Source organism: Aedes aegypti, chromosome 3 (genome assembly GCF_002204515.2).
Source record: "Aedes aegypti strain LVP_AGWG chromosome 3, AaegL5.0 Primary Assembly, whole genome shotgun sequence".
Taxonomy (NCBI): domain Eukaryota; kingdom Metazoa; phylum Arthropoda; class Insecta; order Diptera; family Culicidae; genus Aedes; species Aedes aegypti.
Window position 1 is genome coordinate 187727312 of NC_035109.1, and position 18123 is coordinate 187745434.

General features: G+C 38.3%; 1 protein-coding gene across 1 annotated transcript; it reads left to right on the forward strand.

Annotated features, from left to right (window-relative positions):
- Positions 1 to 14080: 14080 nt before the first annotated feature.
- Positions 14081 to 14911, forward strand: LOC5577385 (probable 39S ribosomal protein L49, mitochondrial). Its single transcript, XM_001656417.2, has 2 exons — positions 14081 to 14338; positions 14398 to 14911. The coding sequence occupies exons 1-2, from the start codon at positions 14249 to 14251 to the stop codon at positions 14863 to 14865; spliced, it is 558 nt and encodes a 185-aa protein (XP_001656467.1). The 5' UTR covers positions 14081 to 14248; the 3' UTR covers positions 14866 to 14911.
- Positions 14912 to 18123: the final 3212 nt, after the last annotated feature.

The following is an 18123-nucleotide window of genomic DNA, read 5'->3' on the forward strand; positions in this document are numbered from 1 at the left end:
TTGTTGCAGAACAATGTGTTTAGTAATCGTTATTTTGGACTTCTTTGGATGACCTGCTCGGATGATATATCTATGTTGTATTAGGATTTTATAAAATACCTATTCAGCTTTTAATCATGTTCATGTTAAACATGGAAACAGCTGAAGTGCGAAGCAACCAAAACGTTAGTTCGTCTCCTGTTCATCTGTTTACACAATTATATTTGTTTGGTGGAATATTGGCTCTTTAATAGAAGGAAAAATTACTTGTTCAACTCATTAGTAAAACAATTTTGACAAGTCGGCTGAGATTCTTTGGAGAAGTTTAATAAGTGTTGATTCTACTATTATTCATTCCAATGAAAAATTTTGAACATTGACTTAAATTTGGATCTAAATACCATCTTCTCAGCTCTTTGTAGGGCATTTTTTCAGCTGTCACCATTATTCAACAATAATTAACTATGTATGTTTATTTGTAACACTTGACTGAAAGTTGGGTAACCACTTTCATGTAGCTATTGTTAAATTATTATTTATACTTCGATTATCATTAAAAATGTTATGATTAGTAACTATCTCCGATATCAATAACGTCGCAGATGATGATCACTACATTTGGAAAATTTAAATTTTGATATTTTTAATCCAATTCGAATCACAAACTTTACCCTCGTTGATCTATTACGTCGCCATTACGTCCATTACATACACCATCGCATACACGTCTTGGATTTGATTTGAAAAACATTTGAAACATTTGAAAATAACATAAAAAGACATAATATGTTTTGCTTGAATAAGAGCATACTCATATACTGTTATTCACATTGTTTATAAGTTTTACTAATCATGCTGGTCAACATTTTAAGTATTAGACACTGAAACTTTTGTACGATTTGTTGTTAATCAAATGTTCAATATGCTACTAAAATGATGGCTACACCCTTTAGAAGCTTTTAATCAGTTAATTGTTAAACTTCTTATGTGTTGTAGAACAAAAGCTACTATATTTGCATTTTCGGAGGTTTATTCAGCTCTTATTCAAAACACAAACTGCAAGTGGAATAACAGCTTTTTTATAAGCGGAAATTAATTTTATTCAATTAATGATTCAACTAAAAATTTGTTCAGCAATGGTTGCTGCTATGCAGCTTGTATTAAACATGTAAGTATCTTAAAAGCTACCAATTGTTCCTTGGGTTATCACACTTATATGAAGGTTCAATCAAAGCTCTGCAAAATAAGCCGTTTTTTCGAAAATATGTTTAAGTCTTCAATTACCCAAGTATAAACCAATTCTGTCATTTGATATGGGCGTATGCTGGAGACAAGGCCTGTGAAGAATCCCACGCCATCGTTGATGTTTCAGAAGCTTTCATCACACAGATATTGAACTCGACGTCCGCATGATAAAATTTGAAGGTATGCTTCCAATTCCTCTGTGGTAAGGTGAAAGTAACAGATAAAAATCATATCCAAAGCGAAAAACTGAGTCTAAATAGATTAAACAATACAAGTAATAAATAATATTTATGTTTCATTCACATTTTCTATGTAAAAACTACCATAAAACATGATATGACCATTTTCGCATTTTTTTATGGGCCATACTGTATTTTAAAATTTTTCTATCAACGAGGGTAAGGGGCAAAATGATTAATATTAGCAAAATTTCAGTCTAGGGACGATTGATTGACGACGTCCATTGTTTTTCGGGATTTCTGGTCCCTCCCCCATCTGTCTCGATTTTTTCAATGCTTAGCACTACTATGGTTTTGTGGATCCCTTCTTCTTTCCCAAATCATTAACGTGATTTTTTAATGTTCCCCCAGTTCGGCAAAATTTGATTTCCGTGGTCTCCATGCATCAAAGCTGTTCTGGATTTAAATAGCCCATTCACAAACTTCATAACACTTTAAGCGTCACGAGAGAGTGGGTGGGTGTCCAAAATGACCAATTTAAGCGCCTTGAAATAAATAAACAAGCCCTAAATGGGCAAGTTCGAAAATAAATACGTTTTTTCATACCTGTTAACAACAAATACACGGGTTGCTATGATTGCTACGATAAATTTCAGTTCAGTTTCTTTTTATAGCTGCTAGGTTTATAGTGAATTTTTTCAGCTGGGCACATCGGCACACCCTGAGACTCGCGAAGAGGAAAAATATCAACGTCATATGCAGCCCAGAATCACCTCTCACGAAACGTCAAATGCAGCCCACCGGTTTTATGGCTGAAAAATTTGGGGTGGGTAATGTCTATTACATTACCGCGGGGTTGACGTAGAACTACGATGATTAATAATTTGATTTGTCATGTGTATGAATTTGTAAGTGTACTATTTTTGTGTTGTTATTGATCGGATGAAGTTTTCAGAAGTTAACTCTTTTTGGACTCATTTTGGTAGTCCTGAAAAGAACCATTTGTCGTTCTGTGGATTCGAGAACCAGTGTATGGTGTTCCAGGAATAATGCCAGATGTTTGAATTTGTTTGTTTGGTCGTTGCTTCCTTGTGTTGCTTGGTTGGGTGATCGGTTTCTGGCTCCAGCTGTAGTTCGCCAAACTCCTCCAGTAGATTAGATGTTTGATGGCTCGGGTGCTTCGATCGTGATAATCGATTGAATCGGTCCAGTGCTATGGTCTGTAGCAATATCCATTGCATCAGCATTTAGGCTCTGTACATTGATACTCATCAATATGCAGGTTGGGCCACTATGATCCAGTATTTCACGTCTCAAAGCGTCACTAATCGATGATTGCCTAAGCGCTGCAGCTCATTCCTCAAGTCAACCCTTGGAATTGCTGCCTTTGGCGTAATGGAACTGGGAAGAATTGGTAGAGTTTGTCAAAAATAGTCCTTGCAGTGAAGTAACCCGCGACAAACCAACATATACCAATTGCTGATCCAGACTTTTGTCATAGTCATCCAGACTTTTGTTGCTTTCAATTCTCCGCTTCGATCGCACCTCAGCAGGCAACAGATCGTCTTGCTCTGACCGGGCGTGCTTCTCAGGCACAGACATCGATAGCGAGGGACCTCCCCGTTTGTCTTGCTTCGCTCAAATCAAACTGTCGAGCGAGCGAGAGAAGATGCCGTCCGAAGCAAAAGTCATCACCGCTGCCGCCGCCAAGAAGAAGAAGAAGAAGAAGAGGAAACAGTCCACAGGAGAATTTGCGGTCGAACTGTAAACACGGTCGGGCAAGTCATTCTCGCTTTGTGGTTCACCGCTTGTTTGCGTTCACCCAGCCATCGTCATCGCCGCCATCATCAGATTTTGACATAAGCCCGGTGATCCACTACCTGTTACTGTTGTGCGCCATCCACGTCACGAAACTTTCGGTTCGTCGTTTAAGCAAATAACTTGCTCAAATTTATACATTTGAGTTGAGGATTCCCCGTTTGACCATGGCAATCAACTGATAACATCCCGCAGTGTTATTTATCTGTAAGAGCATCAAAGCTAACAAAGCCATCGGCCCTTTTCAAGGCCATCAAATTAGTAGAAAAGAGTTAAAAGAGAAATATATCCGACTTTATTCATAACTTCTAATATTCCTAAATCAATTTCACGGCTTCATACAAAATTTCATTTGTCATAAATAATTTATGACTCAACAATTTGTGACTGTATTCGCGGGCGCTGCTGCAGTGCCGTCGGGGTGAGTGCTCAACATTTCACAACAATTGTAAAATAGAGTAGCATTTCCAACAGCGTCTTTGATGTTCCATATTTTGTGGGAACACTTTGATTAGCAAAATTATCACATGTAACAAAATTGCGACATATTAAGAATGCTTTTGAAAAGACATTCTCATTGAACAATTATAATAATTTTGGCACCCATGGATCAGAAATTTACCGTCATAATAAAGAAAACTATTGATTATCATTATCTCGTATTGAATATTTAGTTAATGTTAACCCTTCCAGCAATTCATGTTCGAACAATTTCTCACGCATTAGCATTCTCCGCAATTTTCAAGTAATTCTAAGCCCAACACATTATTGGCACATATCCATTTCCCAGATTGGTTGATCAGCGAAGAGCACAAAAGGGAGGAGCATCATCTGCTATTCTGAGGTTATAAAACATGCTTCCTTCGTCGGATTCAGTTTCATTCTAATTCCGCTTTCGAGCTGGTAAGAGCTCCTCTGAACTTGCTCAGCGAGAAGTATTTCGCTGCTAGAAATCTGCTGAGCTGTTATTCTTCAAGCTGCCAATCCAGCATCTGGTCTGTGAAATCGCTCAAGATTTCTAGGTTGACCGATCCGCGCTTCTAGATTTCGCCTCGTGGTAAACTCGTGGTCACAGCATCCAAGCTCCATCGGCCCTTTTCAGGGCCAACATACGTTCATAAAAGGGTTTATTGGATGATATTTACTGATTTATCTATAATGATCTAAATATCGCGGTATACTACAATTTGGTTCACATAATTTACCCCACATAATTACATGAATTTGAGAATTTACCACTGCAGCGCCGTCGGAACGTAAAAACATCATGCTACTCAGCATTGTATGGTATTTCTAACAGCATCGTTGATTTATCATATAATGGGGGAACACTTCCTAAATTCTCGAGTATTAAATTGGAAAATGTATTAAAATTGCGACAGATTTTAAATACTGTTCAATAAACTGTTTCCTGACCATTTGTAATAAGCAACTATTGATCTGAAATTTTTCTACATGTTAGTCTATTGCGTTAATCTGAGAAATAGGCTATATGAAATTGATGTCTTGGCAAGGGATGTACAAGATGAGCATTATGTATTAGTTTTCCAATTTCCGAACTCGAGAATTTTGGAAGCGGGGGCCGTGATGCTCGGGATGGATTGTCCTCCATGACTGGTCCTGGCTGGAAATGTTCGTGGGGAGAAACTCGACCCTTTGCTGCAGGAATTTCATTAACAACTCTTTGGTAAAGCAGAAATTTCTGATAAAAGTGAACTTATTCAAAACAACTCTTATTGATTGGAATATTTATCAACAACTCTTTGTTAAGTAAAATCATCCTTAATAACTCTTTGCTCCATCGCCAAACCAAACCATTTCATTGAATTCATCAAGTACAAGAATATGAATGGTAAGGAGAGGCAGATGGTGTATATTTTGCTGGCGTTACTTTCCAACAGGTCACCGGTTGGCGCTGACTACTAATCCGTCCACTGAATGATTTTCAGTTGTTGCTATCGCTCTCTGGTTCCGTTCGCTACTCGCACACTGCTGTGGCTTTCACGCACTCTTCTTTGCTGCTCCGCTGCTTGATCCGTTCGTTATGCCGTTCGATTTGTGAATGAGCTGGGAGCAGAACAACCAGTGGTTTTATTTGCTCGAGCTCCGTTCACCGATGGCGAGTGGTGGGGTTCTCGCTTGGTTGTTTCGTCACTCCGTTCGCTACTCGCACGCGATTGGTTATTGCTTTCGCGCTATTTTCGTTGATGGTGTGATTCTTCGCTGAGAAAAAAAAAACTGCAATTCTTTTGATTTTTCATGCAAAATGGCCAACTTTGATAAACTATATCTCAGTTATTTATGGACAGATTTGAATGAAATTTTAACAGAATATCAGACATAACTTAAATTTTAACATATGTTTTTGAGTGATTTTTCCAATCACACGTTGAAAAGCAGTAACGGTTTGACTAAAGTGATTTTTTTGACGATTTTTTATGATTGACATAACTAAACATATTGAAGGAATAGCTTCATGGTATCTTCAGAAAAGTTGTAGATTTTGACGAGGTGAATAAGTTTGTTGAAGACAGTTTTTGTGTAAGGCTATCAGATTTTAAGATAAAAAGTTTTGAATTTTTCGTCGAAAATTACAGTTTAGTAAACCGTTATTACTTATAAACTTGTGATTGGAAAAATTTTCAAAAATATACGTTAAAATTCGAGTTACATCTGATATTCTGTGAATGTTTCATTCGAAAACATTTCCATAAATAACTGAGATCTAACTTACCAAAGTTGGTCATTTTGTATGGAAAATCGAAAAAGTTGCAAATGCATGCGAATAAGTTGGGGCCTTCCTTAGCCGAGTGGTTAGAGTCCGCGGCTACAAAGCAAAGCCATGCTGAAGGTGTCTGGGTTCGATTCCCGGTCGGTCCAGGATCTTTTCGTAATGGAAATTTTCTTGACTTCCCTGGGCATATAGTATAATCGTACCTGCCACACGATTTACGAATGCAAAAATGGAAACTTTGGCAACAAAAGCTCTCAGTTAATAACTGTGGAAGTGTCATAAGAACACTAAGCTGAGAAGCAGGCTCTGTCCCAGTGAGGACGTTAATGCCAAGAAGAAGAAGAATAAGAAGATGTGAATAAGTTCTCTGTTTATTCGACAAACAAGCTTAATATTTCATGGGTACACAACAGCAACAGAGTAGCGTACACAGGGATTTAGTTGAAATCTGGAAACGTAGCTCAATCTTGAAATCTTGAGCGATTTCACAAACCAGATTCTGGATTAACAGCTCAGCAGGCTCCTAGCAGCGAGGTACTTCTCGCTAAGCAAGTTCGGAAGAGCTCTTACCAGCTCGAAAGCGGAAATGGAATGAAACTGAATCCAACGAAGGCAGCATGTTTTATAACATTGGAATAGCAGATGATGCTCCTCCCTTTTGTGCTCTTCGCTTTCTGATCGACCAATCTGGGAAATGGGTATGTGCCAATAATGTGTTTTGCTTGGAATTACTTGAAAATTGCGGAGAATACTAATACGTGAGAAATTGGTCGAACATGAATTGTTGGAATGATTGGCATTCCCTAAATATTTAATACGAGCTATTGAAAATTAATAGTTTTCTCGCATACTCTGAGATAACGCCCTAAAAGCCATTGGTAACCACGTGTGTAGCTCGCTGTTTCTGAGCAAATGAAAGAATAAACACCCAAACCAATACCACGGACAGGTAGATAATGATATTTTCTTCCCCATAGCGTTGTTAAATAACATGAAAATACATTCAAATCCTCAGAAACAATGAGCTACACACATGGTTACCAATGGCTTTTAGGGCGAGATCAGAAGTTATGCGAGTTTTCTTTATTATGACGGTAAATTCCTGATCCATGGGTGCCAAAATTATTACAATTGTTCAATGAGAATGTCTTTTCAAAAGCATTCTTAATATGTCGCAATTTTGTCACATGGGATAATTTTCCTAATCAAAGTGTTCCCATAAAATATGGAACATAAAAGGCGCTGTTGGAAAAGCCACTCTATTTTGCAATCGTTGTGAAATGATGAGCACTCACCCGACGGCACTGCAGCAGCGTCCGCGAGTACAATCCCAAATGGTTGAGTCATAAATTATTCACGACAAATGAAATTTTGTATGAGGCCGTGAAATTGATTTAGGAATACTAGAAGTTATAAATAAAGTCGGAAATATTTCTCTTTTAACTCTTTTCCACAAATTTGATGGCTCTGAAAAGAACCGATGGCTTTGTTAGCTTCGATGTTGTTACGGATAAATAACACTGCTCGGACCAGCAAAACTCAGGGGGCTTCTGGTATTTGCTCCTAACGGGATTGCTTCTTGACCACCAATGATGATTTCATCACGAGTCGAAATTTTGAAGCGCGGGTCAACAGCTCCTCGGCCGATGAAATTTGCGGCGGCGATGACGATGGCTGGGTGAACGCAAACAAGCGGTGAACCACAAAGCGAGAAAGACTCGCCCGACCGTGTTCACAGTTCGACCGCAATTTCTCCTGTGGACTGCTTCTCTTCTTCTTCTAGGCGGTGGCAGCGGTGATGGCTTTAGCTTCGGACGGCATCTTCTCTCGCTCGCTCGACAGTTTGATTTGAGCGAAGCAAGACAAACGGGGGCGTCCTTCACTATCGATGTCTGTGCCTGAGAAGCACGCCCGGTCAGAACAAGCCGATCTGTCGCCTGCTGAGATGCGAGCCAATCGGAGAGTGAAAAGCAAATGACGTCAAATTTTCTCTAGTCACCCCTATTTATAGATTTGCTTGAAATCAACGTTCTCTTTTAAAACAGTTATTAAACTATTTGGACAGGTATGTGGGATTCAGTAAGTAAACGACATAAAGCTTTGATGTCTTGGCTTTCGATTGAGATGCTAATCAAGAAATTTCGTTAAGCCAGCGAAAAGTTATAAACGTTTAAAATATTTCATGCCAACGTAACGCTCTTGGTTTTGAAATTCCAATTTCACTCCTGTATAGAGAAGAGAGACGTACTTCTACGTCAAAAGTGAAAAGTATTGTGTTCAAAGTAAACTGTTATTAAAAACCTCAGTCGGCAGAGCAGTTTTTTTTTTCAAAGTTGCTGATAAATCTAAGCAGAAGATTAATTATTTCTAATGTCTGCTACGTTTGCTGGCATGAAATTTCACTCAAACGGCTATTTATGATTCGATGTGATGCAAACTCAATCATTTTTTGCTGAGAGGTTCATGTGAGGATTTGAACAGCATGCGCATAATTGGTATAAACACAAAGTGGAATAAGAAAAAAACTCAGCAATCACATAAAAAGAAGACCGTCTTCGCGAGTCTCGTCTCAGGGCACACCTAAAGGCACAGTAAACAAACGTTGGCGCAATTTGATGCGTCAGCTCTGTGCGGAGTGACCACCCCCTTGGTGCAGGAAAAGATTGGTTGCCACAGCCGTGTCTCCCGGCGCCGGACGATTTTACAGCAGGAGATTCTCATTTGACACTTCCCCGCATGCGCATAAGTTTGTTTTGATTTTATTTTGACGAAAAGTCAGTAAAAACATCAACTACTGAATAGTCGGTAATAATTACAATTATTGTTTTTACTGACTTTTCGGCCTGTTCGGTAATGCTGGAAAATTGGTTGCTTTGCGAGCAGGGATGCCATGCAGGGGTTGACACGGTCCTTCATAGGGTACCGTGTTCAGAGCCAGATCGACGCTAGTCAGGAATTTTCAACTGAGCCTACTTTCACCGCCTGAGGTGGCGAGTTTCGAACGTACTAGGAGGCCTGCCAGGGTTTTAACGGGATGAGGGCAACCGTACCATTAACCCACCTGCCGTATCAGAGTGGCGTCACCCGTTCTTACTAGGGAAGTGGAATACAGAGAATTTTTTTATATAGAGGAGCGCGGATTCTGAAACCAAAGGTTCCAATTGAACCGTCAAACGTGGTTCCAATCGAGCAAATTCAATGAGACTCAAAGAGATGTTATGCAAAAGAGACGATCGATGTGTGTTAGTGAAAAGCGATACGCTTCCAATCGCAAAACGCAACATACTGTTAGCCAACTATACTTTGGTAGCGCAACTAGTCAGATGATGAGAGATTTGATTTTTCACGTATCCATCACATGCCGCTGTGGGGAAAAATGTTTTATTTTCCTGATATAAGACGGTTCACAGTGAAACAGTTAGGCGGAAAAGGTAGGAATATCCATTCTCTATGTTCTACATACGTTTGTTTTTTGTATTATTGCACTACTTTCATAAAAATTGAGATCCGGCTGGTAGGAGCACTAGTTTGAGTTTGGAAAACCAGGTTATGTGAGGTTAGTTTCATTGGAACTTTCGCCTGAGTGATTTTTGCGCTTGAATAAAATACGCTTCGGGACATTCTCCGCTGCCTCTAAAAATACCATTGGGTAGATAAATGAAATCTCTACCATTGGATCTCATTCAATTTCATACATAAGTGAAGTAAGCGGTGAAAATAAATATTTTGTTCCGAATGTTTTGAAACCATGAATGAGTTTGACATTGCTCTCGTCAACCATCATCATGACAACAGCAGCACACCCCACCGGGCGAATTGTCGTATTGGGAGCGAATACGAAAGTGACGTCATTGATAAGCTTGGTTTCTTATAGCGACTGACAGGATGACACACACACTGAAATATTGTTTGAATGAGCTCAATTATTGATAGTCATTGCAAATATTGTTTATAAACAAAGTCAAAATCCTCTCCGCGTTTCTCTAGTATAATCATATTCTCTGGTGGAATAGAGCTTAGTGGCATTTGAACTCACGAACATTCGCATACGTTCGTCATACACAGTTTGTTTTTGTTTTCCTCAACGAAACTTGCACACACTTTTCAAACTAATCAAAATGCATATGGAAATATTACCCAATTTGAAATATTTACACCCAGCTTCTAGGTGTTTTTCGAGACAGAGTGCATATTGTTTTCCTCTAAGTTTCACACGATTGTCGGCTCCATACAACTACAAAGTACGAGGAAATGGACGGGCCTGGGGTTGAACCCATGACCTTCTGCTTATGAAGCAGAAGCGGTAGCCATCAGACCAACAACCCCATCGATGAGCCGTCGCAGGCCTAGTTTTGGTACAAAAACTTAAATGTCTCCGTTGGTCATTCCTGGGTTATTTCGGTGGTTCAGAAGAACAAAAGTGGTTTTTCATCTATGATTGAGCTATCACATGCCTGCCCAACTTTTTTGTCTCATTTTTGACATAAATGGTTGGTGCGTTCGCAGCAATAGACCGATATGGGAAATTTGTACCTCAAATGAAAGCTCTGCAGTATATCCATCAAATCCATGAAGTGAAATTAAAATGTATCTTATAATTTAGGCTACCGATGAAATTTGTCGATGACTGATTTTTGCCCTTATTTGTCTAACTAGCATAATATTTGAAATACGTTCAAATGTATGTACCTGGATTAGTTAAATATACTACATATTGAGCTTTCGTTTGAAGTAAAATTTCTAATATCGGAATGTTTTTCCAAACGCACCATCCTTCTGCTTTCTGGCGTTACGTCCCCACTGGGACAGAGCCTGCTTCTCAGCTTAGTGTTCTTATGAGCACTTTCGCAGTTATTAACTGAGAGTTTACTATGCCAATGACCATTTTTGCATGTGTATATCGTGTGGCAGGTACAAAGATACTCTATGCCCTGGGGAGTCGAGAAAATTCCCAACCCGAAAAGATCCTCGACCGGTGGGATTCGAACCCACAACCCTCAGCTTGGTCTTGCTGAATAGCTGCGCGTTTACCGCTACGGCTATCTGGGCCCCGCACCATCCATTTATGTCAAAAAAGAGCCAAAAAGGTTGAGCAGGCCTGATCTAGCAGAGTCACAGGGACTCAAAACCATGAAGATTGAGCCGTCGCTTGCCTACTTTTGGTGCTAAAAGTTTGTGGTCCCATAATACGGGTTTCCCGGTGGCATATACAGTGGTCCAATTTCATATTCGTACAGGAGACTGGCGTCACATCAAGTAAGTAAGAAACTATCAAATGATATATTGAGTTTGAACGCTTTATTTATATTGATGGCCATAGGTGTCATCTATTATTTAACAGTCATAAAATGTTTCCATTTACATGCATCTTTGAATTAATGGAAAAGTATTGATTTTATGTCTAAAATTCACCCAATCTCATATTCGTACACTTATCAAAATTTAAACATACAACATTCAAAACTGAATTTCAATGCTCAAGTTGATTGCTCAAGTGCTATATTACGTTGTCCAGACGTTGTGGAGTACATTTGGACAATAGACTGGCCCTTAAACAAAAAAGTTGTAAAACTTAACGGGGCACCCCCTAGATATGAGCCTTAGGGTAAGAAAAACGCTCTCTCAAAATTTCAACTCAATAGGGCGATATTCAAAACTGAAAAGGCAATAGATGGCTCTTTTTCAATGGTAGTAAAAACGAAATCCTGAAGCAAAGAAAGCACCTCGGAAGATGAACTAAACACAAAAAGTTATGTTTTCACTTTACACATGATTTCTAATCACTACTTTTTTGATTCAGTTTCCTAATTGCGAGCAATTTACGATTTTCATTATTTTCCATACATTTTGACAGCTCTCCGACTACCATTCTTCCATGCGCTTGTGTTGAAAGTTTGAGAAATTTGAGAATCCAGCGTAGCGCGATCAGTGAGAGGAATACAAACATCAGTGTCGCCGCTCGGCGGCCGGTAAGAGAAACTGAATGTTCGAAAGGTTGTTGTCTGCAATTTTTGCCGCTGGCGCCAACTGTTAGTGGTTATGAACGAAATAAACAGTCGTTACCCTATTGATTGCTCCACCAGCTGGCGCAATCGTTATGAAGTTTGTATGGGATATTCGTCTCAAATATATTGAAAATTGATTCTATGTCACTATTTCGTTCCGTATACTAATTGTTCGCGTTCAAATAAGCCCAGAATGACAAATACACTAGTTGATACCCTAATGAACATAATTGCAGAAAATTGTATCTAGATTTAATCTCATTTTCATTACTTTTTCAGTTGTTGAAAGTTAGGTTTAAATCAGCACTCCCGTACAGTCACTTATATGCATGCGACATGTGCCTCAGCTCGCCCAGCGTCATAGGTGGCTATGATGCGCTAAGTGGTTACCTCCAAGCTATGTTGAAGAAATACAAGCAGTATTGCATGATATACTTCAGATGGTTAAATCACCAACTTTATTAATTTTGATCATGGTACAATCTTCTACAATATTCTTCGCTATTATATCAAGTAGTGTTTTTGACATTCTGGGTCCAATTGAACGCGATCATCAATTTTCCTGAACCAAACAGTAGATGATGTGCTGTTGCTCATATGTTTGAGCTGAAAATCCCATATTAACTTCAATTCAAATGCGCCAACTCATGTAACGACCAAATGAGCTGAATTTTTCAGAAAGGCTTCCTCTAACCCCAAGAAATAATCCTGGAGGGTGCCCCGTAGAATCATACAACTTTATTTTTCTCCCATACTTAGCTGGGCCAGTCTATTGGACAATTTATAAGCGGACATATATGAAACTTAGGTAACATTATTAGAAATACCAGTTTTTCAATGATTTTTGCTATAAAATCCGATAATTCTAGAAATAGCGTCTATAATCAATATCAATATAATTCAATCAATAATTCTAGAAATCATAAAAAGTGTTTTATCCCCCTTGAGTTTAGAAAATTGTTATGTCATAACTTCAAAACTCTTCTGAAATGCTATTTTCAAACAATGTAAACCAAATGTTCGTTCTAAACAACAGTTAAAGGTTAAATTCAAACTTGACTGTAGAAAGAATCTTAAATAAGAACTTCGTTTTACAACAACGTACCCTATACTATGCTGTACATACCTTCACATAATTGATGTTATCTCAATATTCAATTATATTTGAATTCATATTCAAATTAAACTCAAAATAGGAACCTATTATGCGGTTTATTTATTTTGTAATAAAAATACAAAATATTCTGAGTGAGCGGAGAGCATTGATTTAATTTTTACTAGAATATAACCTGTTGTTTTCGTCTTTTCAAACAACGCATGTGTTGCGGTTACGGCAATAATATTTATTCTATCAATCTCTATGATAATGTTTGGTAGTTAAATATGAAATAAAAATAATAATTGCGCTATTTTAAGATAGGAACATTATTTGGATTATTTACATCCATTTAAGAGCCAAACTGAAAGAAATTGACTAAAATTTTTGGTTTTAGATTTTTTATATATGTTATATTAACCAAGATTGTAATATATAAGATACCGATATCCACTCGTAAGTCCTCTTAAAATTATAATAAGTTTTTTGAAACTCGTTCAGTATTCGTAATAATCATTGTAAATGAAGCGAACTTGAAAAAAAAAAATATGTATTGTTCGATTGTTTTTAGCAAAAAAAATTGAAAAAGTGGTATTTTTCTTAAATTTACCTAAGTTTCAAATATATCCGCTTATATTTTTTCCAAATGTACTCTACTACATCTGAACAACATAATGAAGATATTGAGCAATCATCTTGCACATAAAAAAATAGTTTTGAATGTTGTATGTTTGATTTTAGTTAGGTTTACGAATATGGGATTGGCTCAATTTTAGACACAAAATCAACACTTTTTCATTATTCCAAAGATTTTGAAATTCGCTCCCAATTCAATTTCATACATAAGTGAAGCAAGCGGTGAAAATAAATATTTTGTTCCGAATGTTTTGAAACTATGAATGAGTTTGACATTGATCTCGTCAACCATCATCATGACGACAGCAGCACACCCCACCGGACGATTTGTCGTATTGGGAGCGAATAAGTAAAACACACGGCCTTGACATGTTGATTTTTTTCAGTGAATAAAATACGCTGGTTACCCTAAATTAGCTCTCGTGCATTTGTGGATCATATGTTGGGAGTTACGTTTTGTGCTGGATCATGTGTTACGTAAGATTTGACAACAAGAGCTGTCAAACGCGTTGCTCGAAGAGGAAAACAGTGTGATAACAGTTTTGCCTGCCCCAAAATGTTGGTTCGTTCCACAATCGGGAAAATTTGCCGAAATCCTCAAATTTTCAACAATGCTTTGCCTTGCAATGGAATTCTCAGTATTCCGGTAAGTTTTGCATCGATTTCTGGGTATTGAATTTGCAGTATTTGCTGTACATCCCGCAGATTTTGCACGCGAATCCGGTGAGGAATGGGTCATTTCGTTCTTCGGAACCCGTTGGAGATATCACTCAATTTCCAGAAGTGGAAGTCGTCAAAAATGCTCCAGAATGGAAGTACGTGGAAAGGCTGCTGGCCCCTAGAGTTGTACCGAAGCCGGTTGCCCAGAGCGAATACCCTTCCGGATGGAAACCGCCACAGCCCAAGCCAGATCTCAAATATTTTGTTGCCAGAACTAAGAATCACATGCTTCCGGTATATCTTCACCGATCGTTCCGTGGCCAGCGGATCATTACGGCCATAAGACGGATCGATGGTGACATTTGGCAACTGGAAGCTGAACTCCGATATTTGATAGAGAAAAGGCTCAACAAACAGATCGTGACACGGGTCAACGAGATGAATGGACAGATTGAGCTGAAAGGTGATTTCGTAACGATTGTGGAAGAATATCTTCTGGAGAAAGGTTTGTAGACGGCACGATTTGTAGTTTATTATAACCGTTTTGTTAGTCGCAGTACTGATGGTTTATTTTTACTGTCATATCCGTACATTCCTTTTCGTCTACCAAATAAGTTCAGTATGACTGGGCTGATACTTTTCAGATATTTAGTCTCCATTTTAGTGCAAGTCTCTAGAAAGTCTTCACTTTTTATGGAAACTCTCTTTTCACTAAAATGTTATCTAAAGTATCTATTTTTCTTCACCTTGCTCAGAATTCTGATTCGAAATACTTTACCATGATCTTCCACAGGGATTACCGACAGTGCACCAGTGTAAAACTGATTTTTCGTATAAAAACTACCTGTGAGCGGCTATTGGATCAGTAGGAATTTTTGTGTGTTCCAATAACCGTTCATGTGAAAATGTAACAAACTTTAAAAAAATTTGCTGTTCAGTTATGGTTTGACCATACAAATTATCACAATGGATCATTAAAATAACCAAAACGGCCGCTATGAAAAGCATAGATAGCGCCACCGTAGTCTTGTGTGTTTGACAGAACAGCAATGCTGTCACAATGTTAAATCCCATATACAGTGGCGCCTTTATTTTGATGCGGTGAGCACTTGCAAAAACTACCTTCAATGATCCATAGCACCGAAATTTGTAATAGGGTAATTATTGTGGTATTCCCTATACGCTTCCAATCGCAAAACGCAACATACTGTTAGCCATCTATACTTTGGTAGCGCAACTAGTCAGATGATGAGAGATTTGATTTTTCACGCATCCATCACATGCCGCTGTGGGGAAAAATGTTTTATTTTCCTGATATAAGACGGTTCACAATGAAACAGTTAGGCGGAAAAAGGTAGGAATATCCATTCTCTATGTTCTACATACGTTTGTTTTTTTTGTATTATTGCACTACTTTCATAAAAATTTAGATCCGGCTGGTAGGAGCACTAGTTTGAGGTTGGAAAACCAGGATATGTGAGGTTAGTTTCATTGGAACTTTCGCCTGAGCGATTTTTGCGCTTGAATAAAACACGCTTCGGGACATTGTCCGCTGCCCCTAAAAATACCATTGGGTAGATAAATGAATTCTCTACCATTGGATCTCATTCAATTTCATACATAAGTGAAGTAAGCGGTGAAAACTAAAAATTTTGTTCCGAATGTTTTGAAACCATGAATGAGTTTGACATTGCTCTCGTCAACCATCATCATGACGACAGCAGCACACCCCACCGGACGAATTGTCGTATTGGGAGCGAATTATTGCAGTATCTATAAGAGTTAAATTCTCATTATTTATCAAAAACTTTATTTTCTATGGATATTTTTGATGATGTTGAAAATTTTGAATATTCGTTATATAAATGAACATATTAAAAATTAAACGGTTTTGATCGTTGGACACATAATATCGAATAATGCATAAAAAATAGCCTATATTTTTAACCTGACCCTCTTTCGACGGAACGAATTTCATTAGCGTGAATTTTTAAGTTTGGAACCCGAGTGGTTAGAGTCCGCGGCTACAAAGCAATTACAAAGCAAAGCCATGCTGAAGGTGTCTGGGTTCGATTCCCGGTCGGTCCAGGATCTTTTTGGAATGGAAGTTTCCTTGACTTCCCTGGGCACAGAGTATCATGGTACCTGCCACACGATATACGAATGCCAAAATGGCAACTTTAGCAAAGAAAGCTCTCAATTAATAAATGTGGAAGTGCTCATAAGAACACTGAGCTGAGAAGCAGGCTCTGTCCCAGAGAGGACGTAATGCCAAGAAGAAGATGATGGTCCCTTGAAATAGCTTTCCAAAGGATTTCTGTTCCTTGAATCGATATTTCCATGAGTCGATGGTCTCTTCAATATCAACTCATGGAGATTTCACTGTATCTACATTTTTAAGTTTATAACTGTGGAAGAGCTCATAAAACACTACGGTGAGAAGTAGACTTCCAGTGGGAACGTAATGGCAAATGAAAGAAGCGGCTGCTAAGAAGTAAAAGTATGCCAGTGTGCTTAGCTTAGCTTAGACTGACTACACATATCAATGGTTGCTATTCCGTGATTGACCGAAGTCAGTGAAAATGCCCAAAGAATCAACTAGAAGTTCGGCTGGGATTTGTCATAATCTTCTTCAGTGTGCACAATTCAGTGCTCATATTTATACAGGGTCAATAACGGCGCCGGCCACGTCCTTGCAGTCTGGTGGGATTGCGGGGAGGAATGTTAGTGTTATTTAGAGACCGTGTTTTCCTCTGCATCTCCACAAAGGTTACTGGAAGAAATGTTTGTTAATGGGGAAGACCGTTGGGTCACAGGATTCACTTTGATAAGCGATTGGACCATGATAAACAGTTTTTGGGAAGATATAAACATGCTTTTTTGTATGGTATTCAGTTGGAGCTGCCTGACAGCTTAACTTGTCAAGGCTGAACCCTCGGTCTGGATTTTGCCAAGTTTCCCCTCTACCAGGACCAATACTCAGACGGACTAGGCAATGGCGCCCATGAACACTGCTTTTTTTTATTAGTATTGTGACGTGGTAGTTTTTGAAAAGTACCCATATTCCCTTGCTTCCAAGAAAAGGAAGCATTGTGAAAATCAGTAGCTCCATCAGGATTTGTTTGAAATAGTAGTGTAGTAGTGTCATTACTAATACTGTCTAGTCGAAATGGTTTTGAATAATTTGTCATTCAAGTGCTATTCTGATTAGGGGTGATCGGGGCAATATGGGCCGCCTAAGGAAAACGTCATGGAATGCATAGAAAAACAGCAAAAAATATGGTTTAAATGCAAGTGACTTGTACTATAAAATGTTGTCTTCCATGTTACGTCGATAATTAATGTTAACATCAACTTGCCAATTGTTTCAGGAACGTTTTGGAAAACCATGTTTTTCTATGTGGTCACCAACCATATGGGGCATTATGAGCCACCATACGGGGCAGTATGAGCCATCTCATTCAATCGAATGACTTTTATTTAAAACAGTATAGAGAAGAGTTAGTGGTGAAGAGTACATTATTGGAAAGGAAATTGTCTCAGCTTTGCTTGAAATTATTGATTCTAGCGGCTTATTTTTTAAAGATACATAGTACATAGTAAACAGACCATGTTATACTAGTACTAAATTGTGATACTTGGTTCAACGTATTTTCTAGCAAAGTGTTCCACTTGTAATGGTGCATAAAGATGACTATGCAGTAAAAAAAATATTCTGGTATATTTAGGCAATACATTTTTATTTTCAAAACATCGTTTGTTTTGCTTAAA